General features: G+C 39.9%; 2 protein-coding genes across 2 annotated transcripts; both read right to left on the bottom strand.

Annotated features, from left to right (window-relative positions):
• Positions 1-666: 666 nt before the first annotated feature.
• On the bottom strand, positions 667-10,200 carry sxph (saxiphilin). The gene is made up of 17 exons (XM_006783075.3): positions 10,130-10,200; positions 9,706-9,869; positions 8,635-8,734; positions 7,709-7,885; positions 7,435-7,597; positions 7,296-7,360; positions 6,072-6,229; positions 5,786-5,972; positions 5,552-5,700; positions 5,372-5,462; positions 4,085-4,132; positions 3,817-3,999; positions 3,459-3,606; positions 2,213-2,295; positions 1,934-2,118; positions 1,433-1,619; positions 667-1,349 (listed from the first exon to the last, which is right to left on the bottom strand). Exons 1-17 carry the CDS (start codon positions 10,182-10,184, stop codon positions 1,306-1,308), a joined length of 2,187 nt encoding a protein of 728 aa, XP_006783138.3. The 5' UTR covers positions 10,185-10,200; the 3' UTR covers positions 667-1,305.
• On the bottom strand, positions 9,978-21,075 carry sfi1 (SFI1 centrin binding protein). The gene is made up of 30 exons (XM_006783074.3): positions 20,329-21,075; positions 20,175-20,246; positions 19,964-20,074; positions 19,779-19,873; positions 19,556-19,673; positions 19,367-19,469; positions 17,728-17,884; positions 17,478-17,639; positions 17,292-17,362; positions 17,110-17,202; positions 16,915-17,012; positions 16,754-16,820; positions 16,521-16,651; positions 15,877-15,958; positions 15,625-15,803; positions 15,450-15,525; positions 15,053-15,148; positions 14,878-14,954; positions 14,668-14,770; positions 14,478-14,574; positions 14,051-14,211; positions 13,889-13,963; positions 13,359-13,433; positions 13,072-13,248; positions 12,806-12,996; positions 12,305-12,569; positions 12,126-12,210; positions 11,874-12,018; positions 11,697-11,796; positions 9,978-10,877 (listed from the first exon to the last, which is right to left on the bottom strand). The coding sequence occupies exons 1-30, from the start codon at positions 20,490-20,492 to the stop codon at positions 10,704-10,706; spliced, it is 3,600 nt and encodes a 1,199-aa protein (XP_006783137.2). The 5' UTR covers positions 20,493-21,075; the 3' UTR covers positions 9,978-10,703.
• Between the last annotated feature and the right edge of the window lie 82 nt (positions 21,076-21,157).

Here is a 21,157-nt window from a genome sequence, read left to right as displayed (position 1 = left end):
AGAAATCACAAGTTAACAGCACCTCAGATTAGAGTCCAGATAAATGGCAGACAGAGTTCCAGTAGCAGACACATCTCTACATCAACTGTTCAGATGAAACAAATCAGGCCTTTATGGTCAAATAGCTGCTAAAAAAACACAACTAAGGAAAAGCAACAAGCAGAAGAGATTTGCCTGGGACAAGAAACACAAGGACTGGACCAGTGGAAAACTGTGCTTTGGTCTGATGAGTCCCAATTTGAGATCTTTGGTTCCACCCTTTGGTTTGTCTTTGTGCAATGCAAAAAAGGTGAATGGATGGTCTCTACATGCATGGTTCACATCGTGAAGCATGGAGGAGGAGTTGTGAAGGTGTGGACGTGCTCTTCTGGTGACATTGCTGGGGATTTAAAGTGTGAAATAACTCAAAAAGCATGTTTTGAGTTATTTCACACTTTTTTGTTTACTACATATGTGTTCATTCATAGTTTTTATGCATTCAGTGAGACTCTACAATGTAAATAGTCATGAAAATAAAGAAAAAACATTAAATGAGGTTTGGTAGTGTACATTAAAATGTATTATCTTTGAAGTGAACATGTGCCAACCACTGGAAAGGATCACCTTGAACAAGGGTTCAAGGTGATCCTTTGATGTCTCACCTGTCTGCAAAATTACAATTTATACTAAACAAATCATTTTACCAGCTTTAAAGGTGAAAGCATACAAATGATACACACTTAAACAAACTACAATGTCATTCTGTCATCAGTACAGCCTCGTGGAGAGGCTCTTTAGACTTTCTTTGCTTACCATAATGACAGAAGAAAAACTGAAACTTATTAATTCTTAACATAACAAACAAAGTTAAGTTAAAGGCACACAACAAAGAAGTTCTGCATCCCCCCCAAAATCAGCAGTGTTAAAAATAAATCTGAAAAAAGAGGTAATTATAGTACAACATATGTAGTACAGAGATAACTGCAGTGCTGGGCATTATAACAAGTTCTTTGTGTGACATTTTTCTGAGAGAATGTCATAAGATAAAATCAGTATGACAATGAATTCTTACATTTACTGTCATGCTTAAATGCAGTTTTTGTGTCTTTGAAAAACACAAAGATTACACATCACTCATCATTTTTAGTTCAGATGGCATCTAAATTTAGTAAAAAGTAAAAAAAAAAACCCAACATTTTAACATTTTATTGAGTTTTTTTGTGAACATGATGATAAAAAGTGATGGTTTGCAGATATAACAAGTATGTGTGTGAAGAGTGGAACAACTGAAGCACAGAGGTTGCGTTGTTCTTGTTGGTGGGTCCATTAAAATATACTGCACACATCTTGAATGCAAAACTCCAATATATCTGTTGGAAAGGAAAGCAAACAGACCCATTAGTGACAGTTTAATTGTGCAACAATTGGCCACTCTGTCGGGCTGCTGTCGTACCAGAGTGCGTGCAGTTGAAGACCGTGTCTGTGTGGGTGTAGAACTCCTCTCCGAGGATGGAGCGGTAGTCCATGTGACTTGTGTGGGCAAAGCATTGCGTTGCATCTTTAAACAGCAAATCACTTTCTCCATATTGATGAGACTCAAAGAGCTTGAACTCTGTGTTTGAGTTGACTGCCAGAGCTTCCTATATGGTCAAAAAACAAGTAATAAATACATTTAGAGGTATAATTATCCACCTGTGTCCTCGACTCAACTTTGGGCTGCATATTGGTGCAAAAATGATGCTATGCCATTAAAACATAGTGCTTCACTGAGCAAATATAAAAGCAGGAAGATAAAAAGCATTCTGCAAAACTTTTATAATAAAGAAATAGAGCTGAGGTAAGTCAAAGCAAATGATTATAAAAAACACACCGAGTAGTAAAGTAATGTACTGGCAATAGTTTGTTGCTGGGGAGATTTTAAAAACAGATTGTTTAAAAAAAACCCTAAACAGACCTGTGACTTCATAAGGAAGTCGTACACTCGTGCTGTGAGCACGGGCCGTGTCATGACGGTGTTTGGTGGGATGACACCCAGATTACAAGTCTCCCAGTCTGACAATGGGGCCCGGCGACCGTCAGCACACAGCAACTCAAAGTCTGACGATGACCACCCCTCTGCCCAGCCAGTGGTGTTCAGACCTGCAGGATGTACGAGATGTAGACATTTGTCAAGTGAAGTTAGAGTCTGTTAGTGTGAGTGATCGCATCACCGGTTTGATTTTGAATATCTCACCGAGGATGTTTGTGTGAAGGCTGTGTTGCTCAAGAAAGGCCACGTCACCGTAGCTTTTCCCACTGCGATCTCCAACTAAGCACCTGAGCAATGAGTAATGGGTTGAAGGGTCAGTTTAGTAAAATGATTTAACTCTGTTTCCACCACTAATTTCTTTTATCACCTTTACTGAATTTGGAAACAAACTTCAAAAAGAGAAAAAAATTGCCATCTAAAAATTTTGACTTACTGACTCACTTTTTTCATATAGTGGAAACAAGCTTCTATATGCAGTAGAGGTTATAGACTGTATATAAAAGATGGATACAGCCACAGTGACTTTACCTACTGTTTTGCTGACTACCTTTTTAAAGCCTTCAGTTCATCATTATAGCCATCACCACTTTAATTTAAGTTAAGTTAAACAAACTGCAACACAGATTTCTGGGATATCGTTTACTACAACTAAACTCACTGGAAGCCTACTTATTTTTCAGCAATTTACATTAAAATGCTCCAGAAGACTCCAACACCACAAACACGACCAAAGGTTACGACAACTAACAGACTGACACACCTGTCAATCAAAGCGGCAGTGTTCCTCACTTTAAGTCTTAATGTGAATTAAATGTTTGAGTTCTAAAAAAAACCATTTACAACTATATTATTTTGGCTTAATGTTACCATTTTCAACAGTGTCATGGCCTAAAACCTTCTCTGTATAGGAAAACATTAGAGACCCTAAAATATTAGAGGAAACCCCAACAATCAGACTTCGAACAATCACTTGGTGACAGTGGGAAGGAAAAACTCTCTTTTAACAGTAAGAAACCTCTGGGAGAACCAGGCTCAGGGAGAGGCAACCATCTGCTGAGGCGGTTTGGGGATGAGGAGAAAGAGAAAAAAGCAGAGGGGCTTTATATTCTTCACTTGTCTCACACTGATGTTATGTTTTCTAGTGTTGCGCCATGGTCATGTGGAAATTCTGTTATAATATTTTTGGACGGAAGAATAATAATAAAACCCATTTGAACCACTTGATTTCCAAAAATGCTTTGTTTTAAAAAAAAAAAATCCCTGTCAACTTTAGTATGTGTCTACAGATGACCAATAGAGACCAACGAAATTAGTTTATTCAGATTTACGTGCATTATGATGACGGAAGATACTCAAAAAGAGGACAATAGAACTTAGAAAGACTAGATTTAATAATATTTGACGCAGGACATAGACTTTACAACATGACTTAACACTTTACTACACATACCTTAAAGCTCCCATATTTCCATAGTAACGCTCATTATGGTTTTCGGTGCAGCGTTTGGTTGCAGTCTCCCCTGTGCCTCCAATGCATACCTTGCAAAGATTACCCTCAGATCCAGGAAGACAGCTTTTCCAAAACACCTCATTGTACACTAGGAAAACACAAAGTGGCAGACTGCAGTCACGTGAGGGTCGAAGCAGCGTTGGATTAATTTAAAAGGATAAGGATCCACCAGCGTGGAGTGCAAAGGTCCAGAAAACATGAACAAGATATTTCTAAGAAGTGGACTTGAATGAACACTGATTAGTGGTGAATAAGTTTAGTAAATCAGGATTTACATGAATTTTTCTGAAAACACTACCTTTGTCAGGATCACAGGGGGAGCTGCTGTTGTTCGCCAGGCTTAAGCTGTGTCTGTATGGCAGGAGCCAGCCTGCAGGGCTGTAAGTGTTGCTGTGGCAGGAGCGACGGCCTCCGAGATTCCCGATGAATATGTTCCTGCTGGAGCGCTTTGCGACTGCTAAACCCACAACTGAGGGAAAGACTGAACAGAGCAGCAGACGTGGTTTCTATGTAGAAATAAGATCATTGTAGACTGATTTTGCAGCTGTTTTTTGTCTTCATCTCACCATCTGTCTCCAAGTGAGTGGATCCTTCAGCAGGCACGCAGTTTTTTCCTGTGAAAACCCAACAACACAAGAGTGACACAGAAAAGCACATGCTTTATTGATTAATCTGATGAGACTTTTTGTTTTGTTTTTTTACAAGGGAAAAATGCTATGCAATCCTAAGTGGCCCTGTGTGAAAAAGTAATTGCCTAAACCTATGAACTGTTTGCGCCATTCTTGGCAGCAAGAACTGCAATCTGCGATAACTGGCAATGAGTCTTTCACCTCACTGTGGGGGACTTTTGGCCCATACTTCTCTGCAGAATTGTTTTAATTCAGCTACACTAGAGGATGTTTGAGCATAAACGTCATGTTTGAGGCCATGCCAAAGTACCCAGACTTTGGTTAGGCCAATCTAAACCTTCATTTCTGTTATTTTGAGCCATTCAGAGGTCCTAGTGTGTTTGCTTGAGCTTCAGGGCATGAACTGATAGTCGGACATTCTCCTTCGGGATTTTCTGGTACAGAACAGAATTCATGGTTCCATCAATTATGGTAAGTCATCCAAGTCCTGAAGCAGCAAAGCGGCCCCAGACCATCACATTGTGGGTATTATGTTCTTTTTATGTAAACCTGTTAGTTTTATACCAGATGTAACTGGACTTCTTAAACTTTCTTAAAAGGTCAACTTTTCCCTCGTCAGTTGAAAGAATATTTTCTCAAAAGTCTTTCCAGAAGTCTTGAGAATCATCAATATATTTTTATTAGCAAAAATGAGTCAAGCCTTTTTGTTCTCTTTGGTCAACAGTGGGTTTCAGCTTGGATCTTCCATGGATTCCATTTTTGCCCCATCTCTTTCTTATTGTTGAATCATGAACATTTACTTTAACAAATGCAAGTGAGGCCTGCAGTTCTTTAAATGTTGTTCTGGATTCTTTCCCTTGTATTTACTCAAGTTATCTTTATCTAATATTAACATTTGTTTGATCGTGGGAAAATGTAAGTGTGGCAAATATGCAAAAAACAAAGAAAATCACAAAGGGGACAAATACTTTTTCACCAACTGTAAAAGTTGGGCTGAGCTCATCTCTGGTAAAATGCTCTCGCAAATCCACCCATTCCACACAGGCCTAGAGACCCCCGGTAACCACTTAGCACAAGAAAAATTTCCATTTCAGTCCTTGGAAGCTGCAGGGATTTTGGGTTGCCAGTGGGTCACTAACCGGTGTCTAGGACTTTGTGACTGCGGCTTAAGAAACCCTTCATAATTACATTACATTACATTATTATATTCTGCAACAGTCCTACCATAATATTCCGTCACAACGGGGACAAGACCACACTTCCCTGCGATGAACGAATGCGTTGCATCCAGCGAGACAGCGTCCACCTCATCCCTCTGCGGTAAAGGCACACGTCATTTTAGCTTGTATAGTGTCATAGAGAGTTTGATAAACATCTCAATAATCTGCAGTCTAGATGGCTTACCTTAATTTTCTCGATACAGTCACGCATTGAGACAGCTCTGACACACACCAGTGGGTCAGACTTTATACTGAACGCCCACTGCTCACACTTCTTCTGCTCTGCGTAGCTGATGCAGCACCATCTAATGACACTGTCCTCCAGTGAGCTTCCTGCAAACACAAAGACACCGTAAAACCCAAGCCTGTGCGTTCTGAGTTTAAAAATGTACAACCGTACATATACAAGAACAAGCACCTTCATGCCCAAGTCCTTTGAGCAGCGCCACATAATCCAGCCCCAGCACCTGACTGACATCTATGTCGTCTTGCAGGACAACGAGTTTCTCAGTCACATCTCTGAAGAGAAGATCGTTTTCTCCAAAAGATGAGGAGCTGAAGAGTTGGAAGCGCTGCCTCTCTCTTCCTTGCCGACCAAACAGCGTCTAACAAATTTAATAAAAAATGCTTGAACAATCAGTTAGTGGGTACAGTAACAGCTATGACCCTTAGGCACAGAGATGGAAATTGAACAAACTATTTACCTGCACAATTGCTAGAAATTTGCGAACAACCTTGCGAAAATTGACTCTGGTGACCATGCCCCCTCCTGGACCACGACCCAGATTACAGCTTCTGTACTGGCTGAGGGGAGCTTGTGTGCCATCAGTACACAGTAACCTGAACTCGTCACGCTCACTCTCTGACAAAAGAGACAAATAAAAAACTGAAAGGTAAACAAGTCTTAAGGGTCAGTGCAACTTTCTGCAGTTTGGTGGTTGAACTGATTTAAACAGGATATTTACAGCGATCAGGCATAACATTATACCCCCTGCAGGTGAAGTGAATAACGCTGACTGTTTCTTTACCTTGGCACCTATTAATATGTGGAATATATTTAGGTGCCAAGAGAACATTTTGTCCTGAAAGTTGACGGATTAGAAGCAGGAAAACTGGGCAAGCATAAGGATTTGAGTGAGCTTGAAGAGGACCAGATTTTGTTGGCTATCAGATCAGAGCATCCCCAAAACTTGCTCAGTGACAGCTGGATTAGGCTCCAGCCTTTCAGCGACCCTGAATAATAAGCAGTTAAGAAAATAAATTGAAGGACATTTTGATGAACAACATATTATATTCTATATTTTGGTTTTCTGTGCAATCATTATCTTTTAAAACCTGTTAGTCCTGATGACTATGTGTAAAATAAAGGAACAAACCCCTCTCAGTTTATGGTGAAAGCAGTTTGTAGCACAAAGATCAGGAAAGTTTATTTATGGCTGAAACATAGCAGCAATACAAAGTAATACAGAAGTTTGATCATGAAAATCAAAACAAAAATTTGATAATTGGCTCAGTCCCAAGGTTGTGTGCAGCTTAGCACCTTTCTTTTAAGCACGTTATCTCACATGCATTAGCTGATTAGGCTCAGCAGTTACCCTAGCATGAATATGGACCATTGAAGGAAGCCGGGGTACCAGAGGAAACACACACAGGCTGTGAGGTGCTATTGTGGTTAGCACTGAACAACTATATCACCCACTGTCATCAGAAAGACTCTGTTCAGTCAAACTGTAATGCCATCTTTAGTTTTATTGTTTAATAACAACCAAAAGTCAGTTTGCTAAAAGTTTTTAGGAACTTAACATTTTTTTTATAAATATGATATTAATAGACCCCTTTATGTAAATGCCATTTTCAAAACATTTTCGCTGGTTTTGGGATATCCCCATATATATTTTTATTTCAATACAATATAAAAAAATGCTTACCTTCAATAGTTTCAAGTGCTAAATGGTCCACAAATGCAACATCCCCTATCCCCCTCCTGAGACATCTGTAACAGAGCAAAACAGGAAATAAAAACAGTTTCCTGATGTTTTAACTGGTTGACCTTTTGTAAAGCCTGACCTGAGAGCTCCCTGGTTGTTGTAGAAGGGCTCGCTGTGGGATGTTTCGCAGTGGTAATTCTTCTGGCGTATGTAAGACTTCTGGCCCTGGCACAAAATGCACAGAGGAAGTGCCATCGCACCAGCACCAGGAATACAGCTGGCACTGAAAAAAGTGCTGACATCTGTCAGAGGAGGAGAAAAAACAAGTCAGGGAGGGGGACTGAAAACCCAGATCAGAAATGAAAACACATTTATGGAAAAAAGCACCTGACAGTTGATTACAGTCCAATTACCCTGACTAAGCGGATGCTCCTTTGCCCAGCTCAGGTAGTTTCGGGACAGCAGGAAGCCGAGTGGGAGACTCCATCCAGCTGTCCATCGAACTCCGCTGTGGCAGCTCCTGTGGCCCTGCAGGGATCGTATGTCCAAACTGCTGTTTCTCACCACAGCCACAGACAGAATACAGCCTCCTGTAGATAAATATGTAAACAGACATGTGGGTCTTTTCATATCAGTATCAACCAAATCTAAAAATTTTGCCACCTGACTTATTGAAGCTATACAAAAAGATTCCTTTTTTAAGAGTCAAGACTGGGTGCTTTTTAACAGGTTCTATTTTTTCTTGTTATTTTTTTTTTTGAAGTTCAGAATGTCCACTCCAGGTGTCACAATCTAAAACTGAAATCTCAAGATGCAGCTCCTTTAGCATTAGCAAGATCTTAACTCCTTCAGTAAACATAATTTCATATTTAACTGGCAATTTGGAAAGTGTTAAATATATAAACTATGCTAGAAAATGATTATATGCATGAGGAAATACGGCTAGAAGATTAGTCAAAATTTAGGTAAAAAGGCGACCTTTCAGATGCTACAGCATGTTGTAACTAGTCACTCTTCCTGCACAGCCATGAAAGATTGACAAGTTTTCTCTTGTGAATTATTATTCATTATTTACCTTCATTTTTTCCATGAAGCTAGCTCTTGCATTGCTCAAAAATATGAAAAAAAGGTTATTAAAAAGCGCCAAATTTAAAACCACTCCTGTACTCTGAGGGTGTTAAAGTCAGAACAGTGTGATGGTACTATTTTGCATGGTTATGCTCATTCTAAGCTCCAAGCTCATTCTGAATGGGGTTAAGTTCGAGAAATGTATTTTTCAATAACCCCCTTTTTAGATCGGTGCTGAAGATACATCTCAGAAAAGTGAGCTTAAACCTACCATCACTGTAGATCTCCTTAGCAATGACTACAAGGTCAAACTGCTTGACAGCCGAGTAAATTTCTCCTGCATCCAAAGTCACAATGTCAGCACGATTAGCCTGAAACAAACAATTCAGAAAAAGAGTTTTAAATAGTTAATTTTACATCTCAGCAAATTCAATTAATACAATGCTAATACACGGTTATCCCAAAAAGAAGGGATGTGCAATGTACTGTTTATAAGATTGGGGAAACCTGCTGTCAGCTGAGACTAAAAAAGTTACTTGGATGAGTGACGAAACGTTTCTCCCACTGAAAACGCTACGTCCAGATGAACAGAATCAACTTTTGGGTAATGTACTTGCACTTTACTGTGTCCTTCATGTTATGGTGCTTTCTAATTTTACTCCACTACAGTCTGGATGTAGTCATTGCATTTTGTAATCCATTTATTTTACAGCTTAATTTCATTAGTGTAGTTCTCCTTGCAACTTCACTATTACACTTCTCTCTCTCTTATAGTCCTGCACACATATTCTGTCTTGCTTCTCATGACTTTCATTTGCATTTGGTAAATTCTCATTTACCTCATTTTCATGTGCCTGTCTTACCACCAGTGCAAACAGGGGGCTAAAAGTCAAACCCAACCCCACCATGAACACAGGAGTCACTCCAATCACATATCTCACCACTGTCCTCATACATGTCGTCCACCATCCACACATAGTTCTCTGGCACTTCCTCGTGCAGTATCGCAGTTCTTCTCTTGGCGCCTTATCATGTTATCTCCATAAAGACAAGTGCAACTCCTTCCATCTTTCCATACTTTTCCATCAACACTCTTAAAGCACACATGACATCTGTTGTGCTATTTCTCAACATTGAAGCCATACTGCTGCTCACTAATCATCACCTCGGTTCTTATCCTAGCTTTAACAGCTCTTTTTCATATCTTCATGGTAAGGTGAATCAGCTTTACTACAGCTCTGCACATCGCCCTTGTTACTGATATGCAAGCAACTTTAAATAATTTGCTCCAAGCTGTATTAAAACACCTTTTTATTGTGTATTGCATTGTAGACTTGCTCACCTTGATCCTATTGATGCAGTCAGTTGTGCTAGATGCTCGTATGCATGAAAGCCTGGCAAAAGCTGCCAGAGTGGCTGGTGACACCACTGCTGCCAGAGCTTTAGCTAGTTCTGCACACTTCCTCTGTTCAGGATCTGACACTGTGCACCATCGCATCTTCTTAGCTGCCATGAAGTAAGCAGTTCAAATGGTTAAAGAAAAAAAATAACAGCCATAAGAATGCATACGGTCCTTCCAACTTTCAGTAAATTCAAAAGACTCTACAATATTCATATTATTAAACTCAGTTTTATTAATGTCCTGAAAAGCAAATGCTCCAAACAGATGGTAACAGGAACCAGAAACACTTCAACAATACGAGGCTGAAGAACATAAAATATTTCAAGAAACAATAATAATCACCTAGTTCAGTAACAACACTTACCACTTACAGAGCACACAAAGATGGAAAAGAGTAAAATGGGATAAAATCCTTGCATTTTGACTTGCTCTTGATCAAAGATATAATAACTCTACAAACAGACCGCTGTCCTCTCTGTTAAACTAAAATCTGTGATTTTAGTTCAGTGATTTTCCAAAGTACTAGAAGCACTGCTACAAACAGGGTAATTGCAGACCTATTGCGTAAGGGCACCTCCTCCGAAAACAATAAAATCACTCTTTGCACACATATGGAAAATATTTTGCACCATCTGCAACAAGGACGACCCCTATCCAATGTTTTGCTGGATTTACAGCTATAGAGCTGAGTGTTCCTTTAAGGCACTTGACGTTTATGTTTTGAGAATGCCGAAGACATTTTACACGATAATTAATAAGAACCATTCAAATTAGTCCCCACCAGCTGAGGGCAGCAAAGACATAAGCACAGAGTAGTTAAATATGCATATGCTGCTTCAGTTCTAAGATCAGACTATTTTTAAAAAATGTGATGCTGGCAAGTGAACAACAGTTCAAACAATCAGAAAGTGAACCCATCACGCGCTCCATTATTCCTGTCACGTTGGAAATGCAGAGTTTTGAGTTTCTGACTCTTCTGTTTTTTGATGAGGAGCATGAAGTCCTAAACTCTGGAGGACAGTCTGCAAATGCTGGATTCTCTCTGCGTGCAGCAACATCACCGGTTTCTGTTTTTCCAGCTTAGTGGACAGCCTGTCGATGAGCTCCTCCAACTGTCAAATGAAAAATCACCAGAAGTGACACAGTCAGTACCATGAACAATAATTTAATTGAATGCACCACCCTCTCAGCTCAGTTTCTTTTCCTCCACAGACAGAGATTTACAGGTCAAATGACGCTGTAGAAGAATGCATGGAAAATCTGATCCATCAGGAAGAGAAGCTTCAGAAGTTACTTCGGGTAACTAGCATCATGATTAAGACTGCACATGCACACATTGCAAAGTCCCTTCTTCCTTTCCATAAGGAAAGAAATGTGAACCCTTAGATTTATAACAGATAGTTAAAAAATGAAAAGGTAATGTATGTCATATCTGAATCTGTTTCCTACCTTATCACACTTACTTGTTGCGTAAGATATCTGTTGTTATAAGTGCTTATAGACTTTGTAGATTCAATAATTGCATAATATCTGAAATGTCAGGAATTTAAAATATCTTACTCTAGAACTGGTCGAGGAATTACCTAACAAAAATGCAGTTCACTTCATTAATAATCTCTAAAGCTTCACTCACACAGACGTAGAGACGGCTTGGCAACTCCAAAACAGGTTGGTGAGTGGTTCCTGGCTCAACTAGTTGAGAAATATGCACTTTTGGTGGTTCCCTAGCAACCACCGTTCACTAGGGAACGCAAGTGTAAAATGAGTCTTTACACTTGTGTGACTGGGGTACTAAGCTTAATATTTATGTGAACCTAAATGTGAAAGGCACCAAATTTTGGGCTGTGATGATTAAATCAAGATAGCGTAACAGCAAACAATGTAAGTTTATGTTCAACATAAACAGTGACAAAAGTATCTTGTGTCCTTACGTCCTTCAACTCTCGACAGATAGCATTTTTTTCCATCACTTCGTCCTTTCCACTGGTCTGCAGCCAACTCTGTAACACTCCTTTCAGCTTTCGCCATGCCCTGGGTGAATAAAACACCGGTGCTATTTTCACATCACATATTGCAAAGAAAAGAAAAATGGAAAAACAGATTTCTACCGGAGCTGCTTTCTGTCCAGCTGGAAACTCTTCATGTCCTGTTGAATCCTGAGAAGCTCACTCATCAGAGCTGACGTTGAATCACTTGTTGCATTTTCAGCATCAGGAACCTCAGTTTCTCCACCAGATGCACTCAGACGTGTTTCTTGAAAAAGCAGCAAAACAGTTGTTTTGGGTTTGGTGATTTAATAAGTTTTTTTTTTTATATAAATATTGAAAACATACTCTAGAAAAAAAGAGCAGGGTCTATACCTGGATATGCAGATGAGTTGGGATCTAAAGAAGCGACAAACTGAGGAAAAGGCTCAACTGAAGTGTCTCCAAGACTTGATTTGAACTTAAAAAGAAAAAAAAAGGTTTAACCCAAATTGAGTTACTTAATACAGCAACAAATAGTTGCTGATATGTCAAACAGGTGTATCTTATCTTACTTTATTCTGTGTCCCAGTAGTCATGAAAGCAGAAGGAGGTAAAAGAGGTTCTTGGTTTTGGGGGTGCTGAAAAAAGTCCATGTTGGACATTAGAGATTCAGAAGGTGGCACAGTTGACATGACATTGCACTGATGTGGAGAGGCAACAAACACTTCATCAGCATGGCGGCAGTTTGACGCTGGATGGTTTTTCTGTGTGGGACGACTGGACTCAGATGAGTTTGGAGCGGCTTTAATGTTGGTGAAAGCAGATTGTGGCTGGGTACTTGAGTAAACAGAAAAGAAAAAGGTTTAATCAGTGATTATTTTCATGTATTACCACATACAGCATTGGAAAAGGATTTTACCATCGAAAAACATGAAGCAATGTTTCTTTTACTGATAACTTCTCTTCCCTTTATGGGGCTAAAGGCTGCGATGTTTGGGTACGCAGCCTAAAAAAAAGTCAAACTGCATGTGTGGAACAGTTTCACGGCTTGTCAGAGTGAAGTACACACTCACAGCTTGCTATGCAATCCATCTGCAGCTTCCTGCTTTGTTGAGTCAGAAGATGAAACACTGCTCAGACAGAAGCTCACACTCTTTTTTGCTGGCTGCCCTCTCGTCTCTTGCTCTCTTTGGGGTTTGCACAGTGCCCGCTGCTTCCACCGTGCAGCACAACGTTTAACAACTCTCTGGAGGTGTTGTGATCTCTGCAGGACACAAGCAGAGAGGTGAGGCACTGAAATCTTAGGTCTAGAAATCACAAGTAATGCACAATAACCTACTTGTAGTTGACTGTGTTGTGTTAGGTTTGTTGTGAGATCATTCATGTGAGCGGCATATGTGAGGATGCATGTCACGCCCTCCCTCAGCAGCTGGTCTCTGTAGACCAGTGCAGCTCTGGCTGCATGTTCTTGCTTTCTCCGCTGCTCTGTGACCCAAATCCTCCACCCATACAACACCTGCATCAGGTCCAGAAAGTATCAAGAGGGCTTGTTAGACCCTGTGAGCACCATTTCTGCAATGCATTTGGTGGTGTAGAGAGAAAAGAATGTGGAGGCAGGTTATTTACCTTGGCCTGAAGTGTGAGGGACCAGTGCCAGAGTGCTCTCTCCGTTTGCTTCGCCTCTCGCTGTCTGTGCTGCAGCTGTTAGCAGAAAGAAAAACCAAAGCCTGTTTAACTGCTCTCAATCAAAACCAATCAATACTCATTCATTAGAAATGCCACATTTGCAGCATGACGACAATAAACACACAGACAGATCTCAAAATCGCACAGTCAGAATACACAGAGACAGCCTAAATCCATAGAAGAAAGGTCTTCAGATGGCCAAAAATAAACCAACCTTCAAAGTGCCATAAAAACCTGGGAGCAAATGAAGTAAGGGGAACTGATGCCATTTTAAAAGTAAAGACTGTTCACACCAAATATTGATTTGAATCAAATCTATTGATTTAAAGTCTGACTTTGCTGTTTTCCCATAACTCCTTTTCCTAACAGAAATGATTAGCAGTAAAAGCAAAATAGAAACAAATGGTAGATATTCACTTCTTTTGATCAATCAGTCTGTTCAGACCACAAAAAAAGGAAAATCAACAAACCTTTGTTTTCCACTGCTCAAAGTACATCTGGTACATTTTTAATCTCAGCAATAACAGTCCCTGTCGTTTCATCACCTACAAAATCACAGTTTTAAACAAGTTAGATTACAGCTTGATGTCAGTATAGATGTATATGCATTCAGGGATAAAAGAAGTTAGAACCTTATTCTTCTGGTGCTGGTAGTGATGCTCTTTCCAAGCTTTCAGCGCATTAGAAAGGAGTTTGGTCTTATGGTGTCTCCTGGCTTTTTCCATGATTATCCTCTCCCTCCGAGCCTCCCTGGTCCGATTCCTCCATCGTCTGAAAAATTGCAGCAACCGCACTAAACACAGAAATCATTAAAAAGTTTACAACAATATGGATACACCTGGTAACCAGACAACACAGTTCTGATACAACAGTTACTTAACAGGTGCAAAATCTTTGACAACTGCTAAGGTAACTGCTGCATTTGTCTAGGCGGTATCTTTCCATGACAGCCAAACAACTCTAAGACTAAGAAAGACATGCTGGAATATCAAAATTATTCTTTACTTACCACTGCTCTTAATGGTTACAGGTAGGTGGCAATCACAAGGCAATCATTACCTTCATTTATAGACTGCTGAGCCCTGCTTAGTGCTTCCCTCTGCTGGAAGCGCTTTGACACCACAAGTGTTGTTGCTTCTCTCCACGCATGAAACACCTTGAAAGATTTAGTGAAAAGAAAGCAATCGGTGTTGAAAATATGAAGACGCCTGATGATTTTGAACATGTATGCATCAGATCGCTTTGTAACCTTAAGCTGAAGGGAGTGATCGAAGCGATTCTGTGCTTGTTGCTCTGCGAGCCGGATCACTGCTCGCTGCTCTGCATTTTCCCTCCACTCAGTAAGTGCCACTCTGGAGAGACATGACTGAAACTTAAGATCCTAACAAACACTTAGGATTTTATAAACAGAAGAAATGAAATTCTGATTTTAGAATGAAACAGTATTTGTCTTTATTACCTGAGAAAACACTGAGTGTGCTGCTTGTGAAGCTCCTCTGCATGGTCATAGATCTGAGACATCTGCAGGTGGTGTTTCTGTGAATACAGCAGGCCACAATGCATAGACTTCAACATTGTTTTCATGACCCTAAACAAATAAAATTATGTGGTTTTAACTGATATAAGATGTGTACCTTCCAGGCCACAAAGGAGTGTTTTAGAAGTTTAACTTCATGCCAACTCTGAACCTCCTCCAGCCTGCTTTTCTTTGCTCTCTGGACCTGAACAAACTGACACACACAGAGAAAAAAGGAAACGGATACATTACACATGATTATAATAAAAATCAAAGCAGGAAAGAAAAATCTATCAGCTTTTATAATTGCACTCCAAAGCTTTGGTCTCATTTAGGCAGTCTCATGCTGTCAGAGATGCTGAGCAGAATTTATAAGATACAAATTTCCACATCAAAAAGCAAATTCTTTCAGTCTTTTTCAAATCTTAAGCCAAAGGCACTGATTCCTTACTGCACAATGACTAAAGTAACAGATGGAGTGCAGACTAGACTCAACAAAAATGTAAAATAATCACCTTTTTCCATTTTTCTACAGCCTTTCTTAAGCAGCGCAAATCACCCTGATGGCAGGCCTGCTGCTCTCTGTTTCTCCTGAAGTAAAACAAATAAACGATTCTATTAGCCGACAGCACATTTAGCTCAAGCCCAAATGATTCAACAACTTCACCAAAACGTCTTCTTGAGCTTCACCTGTCTCGTAGCTCAGTGCTGTTTTCCTTCCACTGCATCATCGTCCTGTGTAGAAGTGTGCGACGATACAGACTACGCGAAGCCTCCTGTTTCTCCACCTCTTTGATCCGCTCTTGTGTGCGCTGCCTCCATCGTGTCCAGGCTCTCTGCTTCTGGCATTTCTCGTCATGAAGAACTGCCTGGAAAAACGTAAATGTTATTTATCACCAGTGCGGTGCACCACAACAAAGTTTTCATCTGCAGTTGACGTACCATCCGCTCAGAAAGCATCTCTTCCTTGAGCTTATCCGACTTCCCCCACCAGGTGTAAAACACCCAGGCGCACTGGCGCCGCCTGACAACACAGTGGACAGACAGATCATTTGGACATATTCATCCACCCGCTAAGGTTGAGAACTACAAAGCCTACACACAAACCAGTACAAACCAAAGTCTAGATAGTGCAAACTGAATGTTCTCCCTCAGATGCCTAAATAAAGTCAATCTGATACTCTGACTGTCTGGGAAATGACTCCTGATTGTGGTGCCTCAGGGCTTGGATACCACAGACAGTTCCATAAAAAAACTACCTTTTTGTCCTTGAGTTAAAGCCAGAGACCAGCTCCCATGAGCAAAAATGATCCTCAATAAAATTGGGGTCAATTTGGCACAGAAGATGATGTCTGCTTTCTGTTTAAAGACTGTGGTGAATCTGTATGCGTGCATCCCACCACTCAGAATGGGACCAGTGATCTAAAAATAGAGGGTCTAAAAACAGCATCCACACTGAAAGTGGCCCAGAGAAGCCAAAAAAAAGAACCTTAAAGGGGAAAGCAGCCAAATTTAAAAAGGTATATTGTTATTTTATTTTCATGGGAAGAGTTGCATAACTGAAGAGGAGAAAGGTGATGACTCACCGATTATAAGCTTGAGCTTTGAGTCTTCTCTGTTGAAGCATTCTGCTGTGGAGGGTAAACTCAACCCAAGACTGGAAACACTGAGGTAGCATACGGTCTACAAACCAAATGTCTGCACGACACTCCAGTTCCTGTAAAAAAAAATAAACAAAAAACCAAAACATAACAAGTTGATTGTGTTGTAATGTAAAAGCATCTGTATCTTTGCTGTCTTGAGTTGTATTTGAAAATACCTGCATGTATCTCTGCTCAGCAAGTTTCTCTCTCCAGTGGTGAAAATGTCTTCTAAGCAGTGAAGTGCTGCAACGAGAACCAAATTCCATTTGTAGCATGGGTATTACAACAAAGAACTGTGAATATAGCCCTGTGGATTGGGAAATGTATGTAAGAGCACCTGTAGTTACTCAGGGCCATCTCTATGAGGGGTTTAAAACTCCGGTTTTCAGCTTCCTCCACACGATCCTGCCATAGTTTCCAGTACTTACGATTCATCTACAAAAAAAAAAAAGAAAGAAAAGAAAGCATTTCAGATGCTTTGAAACCTTCAATGAGAGTAATGCTGACTATCTGCAGCGTGAAGATCAGTTACCGTTTGCTGACAATGTTGGATAGCCATACGGTTGTTCAGTCGATATGTTTTGTTCAACACGACATTAAGAGACAACCCTCGCAATCCAGCACGCTGCAATGAGAATGCGCTGAGATGAATACATGAATTGATCGTGCTGATCTTTGCTTATGTGTGGGTCCTTTATTTTATTTATTTATTACCATTAAATGATGTTGGTAGTGTTGATTTGCTGCATTCTTTCTTTCAGTCTCTTCTCTGCACAATGCCACATCTACTGAAGAGCTCAAGAATCAAACAACAGTGCTAATAACTTAAAACTGATTTAGTAGCAGGTAGAAAAACTAGTTTATCCAAGTTTTATCCATTCTACAGGTGGATCAGGATACAAGCTCTCCAACGCACCAGTGCTCTGCACTGGATGCTCTGCGTGGCCAAACTGGCTGCTGCTTGCAAACGGGTCTCTTCACTGTGTTTGCGATCGAGAGCATTTCTCCATTTACTCCAACACTTCCTCACCAGGAGGCGAGAGCAGGCACGCTGAGCCAAAGCTGAAGGCGAAACAAACAAATAAAAATGTGTTAAGAGATAGCAAAATAATGATGCTTCAAGAAAGCTGCGTGGGTATTTTATAATGACCTTGTGTTTCTTTCTTGGTGTGGCGATACGACACATATCTTATCCACTGATGCAAAGCTCTTCTTTTCAATCTGGAGATAAAATGAAACGCAGCTCTGGATTCTTTCTCTTTCTGGCAAGAAGCAGCCGTGTGCATCTCTTTCCACTGAAGCCAAGCCTTCAATACAAAATATATCAGGTGACTCATCACCAGAGAGAACACACAGGAGTAATGTTCAAGGTTCACTACTCTTTGGTTTTCTTTATACATTTTACCCTGGGAGCATGTCAACCATGGGCATAATGTAAGTTGACAACCACCTCAGCTTAGATAAGCATTTCAATTCAGTCGTATTTTATGCTGCTTAGGACTTAGACTCAGTAAGAGTTAGTTTTCACAGGATTATAGTATAACTGAGCTATTTTCCCATTCCTGATTTATTTTTGCACATTTATCTCACTTAAATGTTTCAGATCAAATGTTAATATTAGATAAAAATAACTGAGGTTCATATGAAATGCAGTTTTAAGTAATGATTTCATTTATCAAGGATAAAAATAATCCAAACCTACAAGGCCCTGTGCGATAAAGCAATTGCCCCCTAAACCTAATGACTGTTTGTGCCACCCCTGACAACGAGAACTAAAATCAGGTGTTTGCAATAACTTATAATGAGTCTTTCACATCCCTGTAGAGGAATCTTGGCCAACTCTTCTTTGCAGAATTATTTTAATTCAGTCGCACTGGTGTGATTGGATCATTGTTCTGCTGCATAGCCCAAGTGCGTCTGAATTTCAGAGCACGAACTGATGGCTGGACATTCTCATTCAGGATTTTCTGGTAGAGAGCAGAATTCATGGTCCATCACAGAGTCACCACCATGTTTGACTGCTGGTGTAATGTTTCTTTTATGAAATACTGTGTGAGTTTTATGCCAGATGTAACGGGACTCAAACCTTCCAAAGAGAGATGGCGGTATGACGTGAATCTACTTGACTTCGTCTGACAGGTTCCATTTCCATTATTTCTTGATTCAACAGGTCTGGCTTGAATCAGCCCTAGGTGTGGCTATTAAAATTGAACTCAGCTTTCTAAAGAATGTGATTAATCACAGTTAATTTAAAATTCAATAATAACAGATGAAATTATCAATATATTATTGTTATTATTTTTTGTATTTCCTTAGGTCATCTTTATCTAATTAGTTTGACAGATTGGAACAGCCTAACTGAGTAGATCAGACTGCCGAGCTTACTATCATCTATCATCACCATAAATCTCTCTTAAAGACATACTTTGATGAGCAAGTTTTTACTGTGCCTCTGCTTTGAAGTGAATGTTGTCCTTCATCATTTTTTCTTGGTGATAATTTTTTATTTATTTAAATTTTTCATAATTGTTTTTTACATGTTTATAATTTTAATTGTCTTTATCTTTATAAAGATAAGATTTGTCTTTATCTACTGCCTTTGAACTTCTTCTACTGTCAGTGTTCCTACAATTTATGTTGTTTCACTTTTAATTCTTCTTAAACATTTTGTAGTTTGTCACTTTGTTTTGAAAGGTGGAGTATTGAAAAAAAGATATTGTTATTTTTATTATTACTATCGATAATAATATTAACATGTGATTCACAGAGGTGTTCGATCATGCCCTTACCCTTGTCTTTAAGGTTAGCGCCCTCTGTTTCTGTGCTTGATCCTCCAAAATGTGAAGGTCTCGACGGTGCTGTAATCTAGTTTGCCACAAGCTCCACACTGAGCTGCAAAACAAAAACAAAGGTAAAACCAATATTATGGTAAAAATCATAATGCTAGAAGTTTTCATTTGATAACACAAAAATCTTACTGCATAGCTGAGAGCCTGTACTGCTCAAGAGCTGATTCCAGCATTCTGCTCTTCAGTCTTCTCATCTCTGTGAAAACCTCCCATCTGTCCAACACCAGACGCATCCGCTGCTTGTCAGCTGATGATAGAAACAAAGTGGGTGATGACACGTCAGTGAATTATGAAATCTGACAAAAAAAAAATTCCCCAAACCAACATTACGCTTGAATGGTAAAAGTCACACCAAATGACTGAGCCTTTTGCTGTTGCATCTTCTTTTCTCTCTGCAAACACACAAACATTCGCCAGCTGTGGAGAGTCCAGTTGCACAGGTAATACCTGAAATAAAAGCAGCATGAATACATGAACAGACTTTGGTTATTCAACTATAAAAGTCCTTCATAATGTCCTATAATGTACTGTAATGACCTGTAGTGACAGTCTGCTCGCATGTTCAGACTCCACTCCCTCCTGGATGACCACCACTCATCTCTCCATCCTTCAAAGGTTCTTCTCAGTACCACTCTGTTATAATGCAACCTGGAAAACATTGGAATTAGTGAGCAGGTAGGAAAACGAGGGCAACCAGATGGTAAACTTGAAAATGCTTTCAATTTCCAAAATAAATGAAACACGTCACTTTGCTTCATGAGGAAGAACTCGGCCAAAGGTGTTCTGTATCCATATCTTCAGAAACTTTCTTGCAAGGTGCCTGCAGAAGTTAAAAGAATGGAGACTTAATTTTCAGGAAGACAGTAACATGATAACAATGGGTCAAGGAATAGTCTCAGCACCTTATTCTCAGTTCCTTGAGTCTTCCACCTTTGTTCCAGCTGTATCCAACTCTGTAAGCGACCTTTCTGATGTGAACTTTGCGCACTTGTTTTGCTTCACCACGAGATCTGACATAGTTTAAACGGGGTCTTACTGGATCCGAGTTTCCGCCGCTACTTTGCATTTTTCAAGCGGCTATTATACAGAGCACCGAATCGCATCACTTCTCATATACAAGCATCCTCATTTTACACTTTGAAGGCTGTCGTAGCTTACATGACAAAATTACCTTCATTTATCCTCACGTTAAAACTCTTCACAAAGTGCCGCGCGTTTGTTTTTCCTTATCACGTGACCACTTGGTGTCTTCGATACACAGTTGTCAACAGCAACAACCTCCGCTGCCGCTCCACACTAAACTGGTTGTGATAGTTGTAAGAGTCAAGGTCTGCTTAATAAACTTCTCAATATGGGGTGGTGTTTTTCATACACCTCCCTCTACAACAGTTTAAATTCTGAAATGTTTACTTCACACTGGAAGAACGTACTTAAGGTCCCCTCAGTTTAACGACGATGACACGAAATGTCAGTCGTGGACTGCCCGCGAGGACGGGGTCTTTATTTTCATACGGACCACCAGGAGACCGGCGGTGGAGAATCACAAATCGAGCGAATCCTGAGACAAAATATGGCCGTCTCTAATAATGCCTGTCAAGTGCCTTTTACCGTAGTATAAAAATCACTACAAAGCAATTTACATTTTCAATATTTTATATACATACGTATGAACCAATATATTGGGAAATTAATTTTCATATATTGATTTAGATTTTAAAATAAGTATCGCCA

Source organism: Neolamprologus brichardi, chromosome 5 (genome assembly GCF_056152115.1).
Source record: "Neolamprologus brichardi isolate AB-2024 chromosome 5, ASM5615211v1, whole genome shotgun sequence".
In the NCBI taxonomy this organism is placed as follows: Eukaryota; Metazoa; Chordata; class Actinopteri; order Cichliformes; family Cichlidae; genus Neolamprologus; species Neolamprologus brichardi.
This window is presented reverse-complemented; position numbering and strand designations above follow the sequence as displayed.

Bases quoted from the DNA above. Each gene is read 5' to 3' on its own strand.
- sxph (XM_006783075.3), bottom strand. From the start codon at position 10,184: ATGCAAGGATTTTATCCCATTTTACTCTTTTCCATCTTTGTGTGCTCT. The intron at 3,607-3,816 runs GTAGTGTTTTCA...GTGTTTTCCTAG, and splicing joins CCCCTGTGATCCTGACAAAG to TGTACAATGAGGTGTTTTGG. The intron at 1,620-1,933 runs GTCTGTTTAGGG...TTGACCATATAG, and splicing joins ACTTCCTTATGAAGTCACAG to GAAGCTCTGGCAGTCAACTC.
- sfi1 (XM_006783074.3), bottom strand. From the start codon at position 20,492: ATGCAAAGTAGCGGCGGAAACTCGGATCCAGTAAGACCCCGTTTAAAC. The intron at 16,821-16,914 runs GTGCTCTTACAT...TTCTCGTTGCAG, and splicing joins ATGGCCCTGAGTAACTACAG to CACTTCACTGCTTAGAAGAC. The intron at 12,211-12,304 runs GTAAGATAAGAT...TTTCTTTTTAAG, and splicing joins CTACTGGGACACAGAATAAA to TTCAAATCAAGTCTTGGAGA.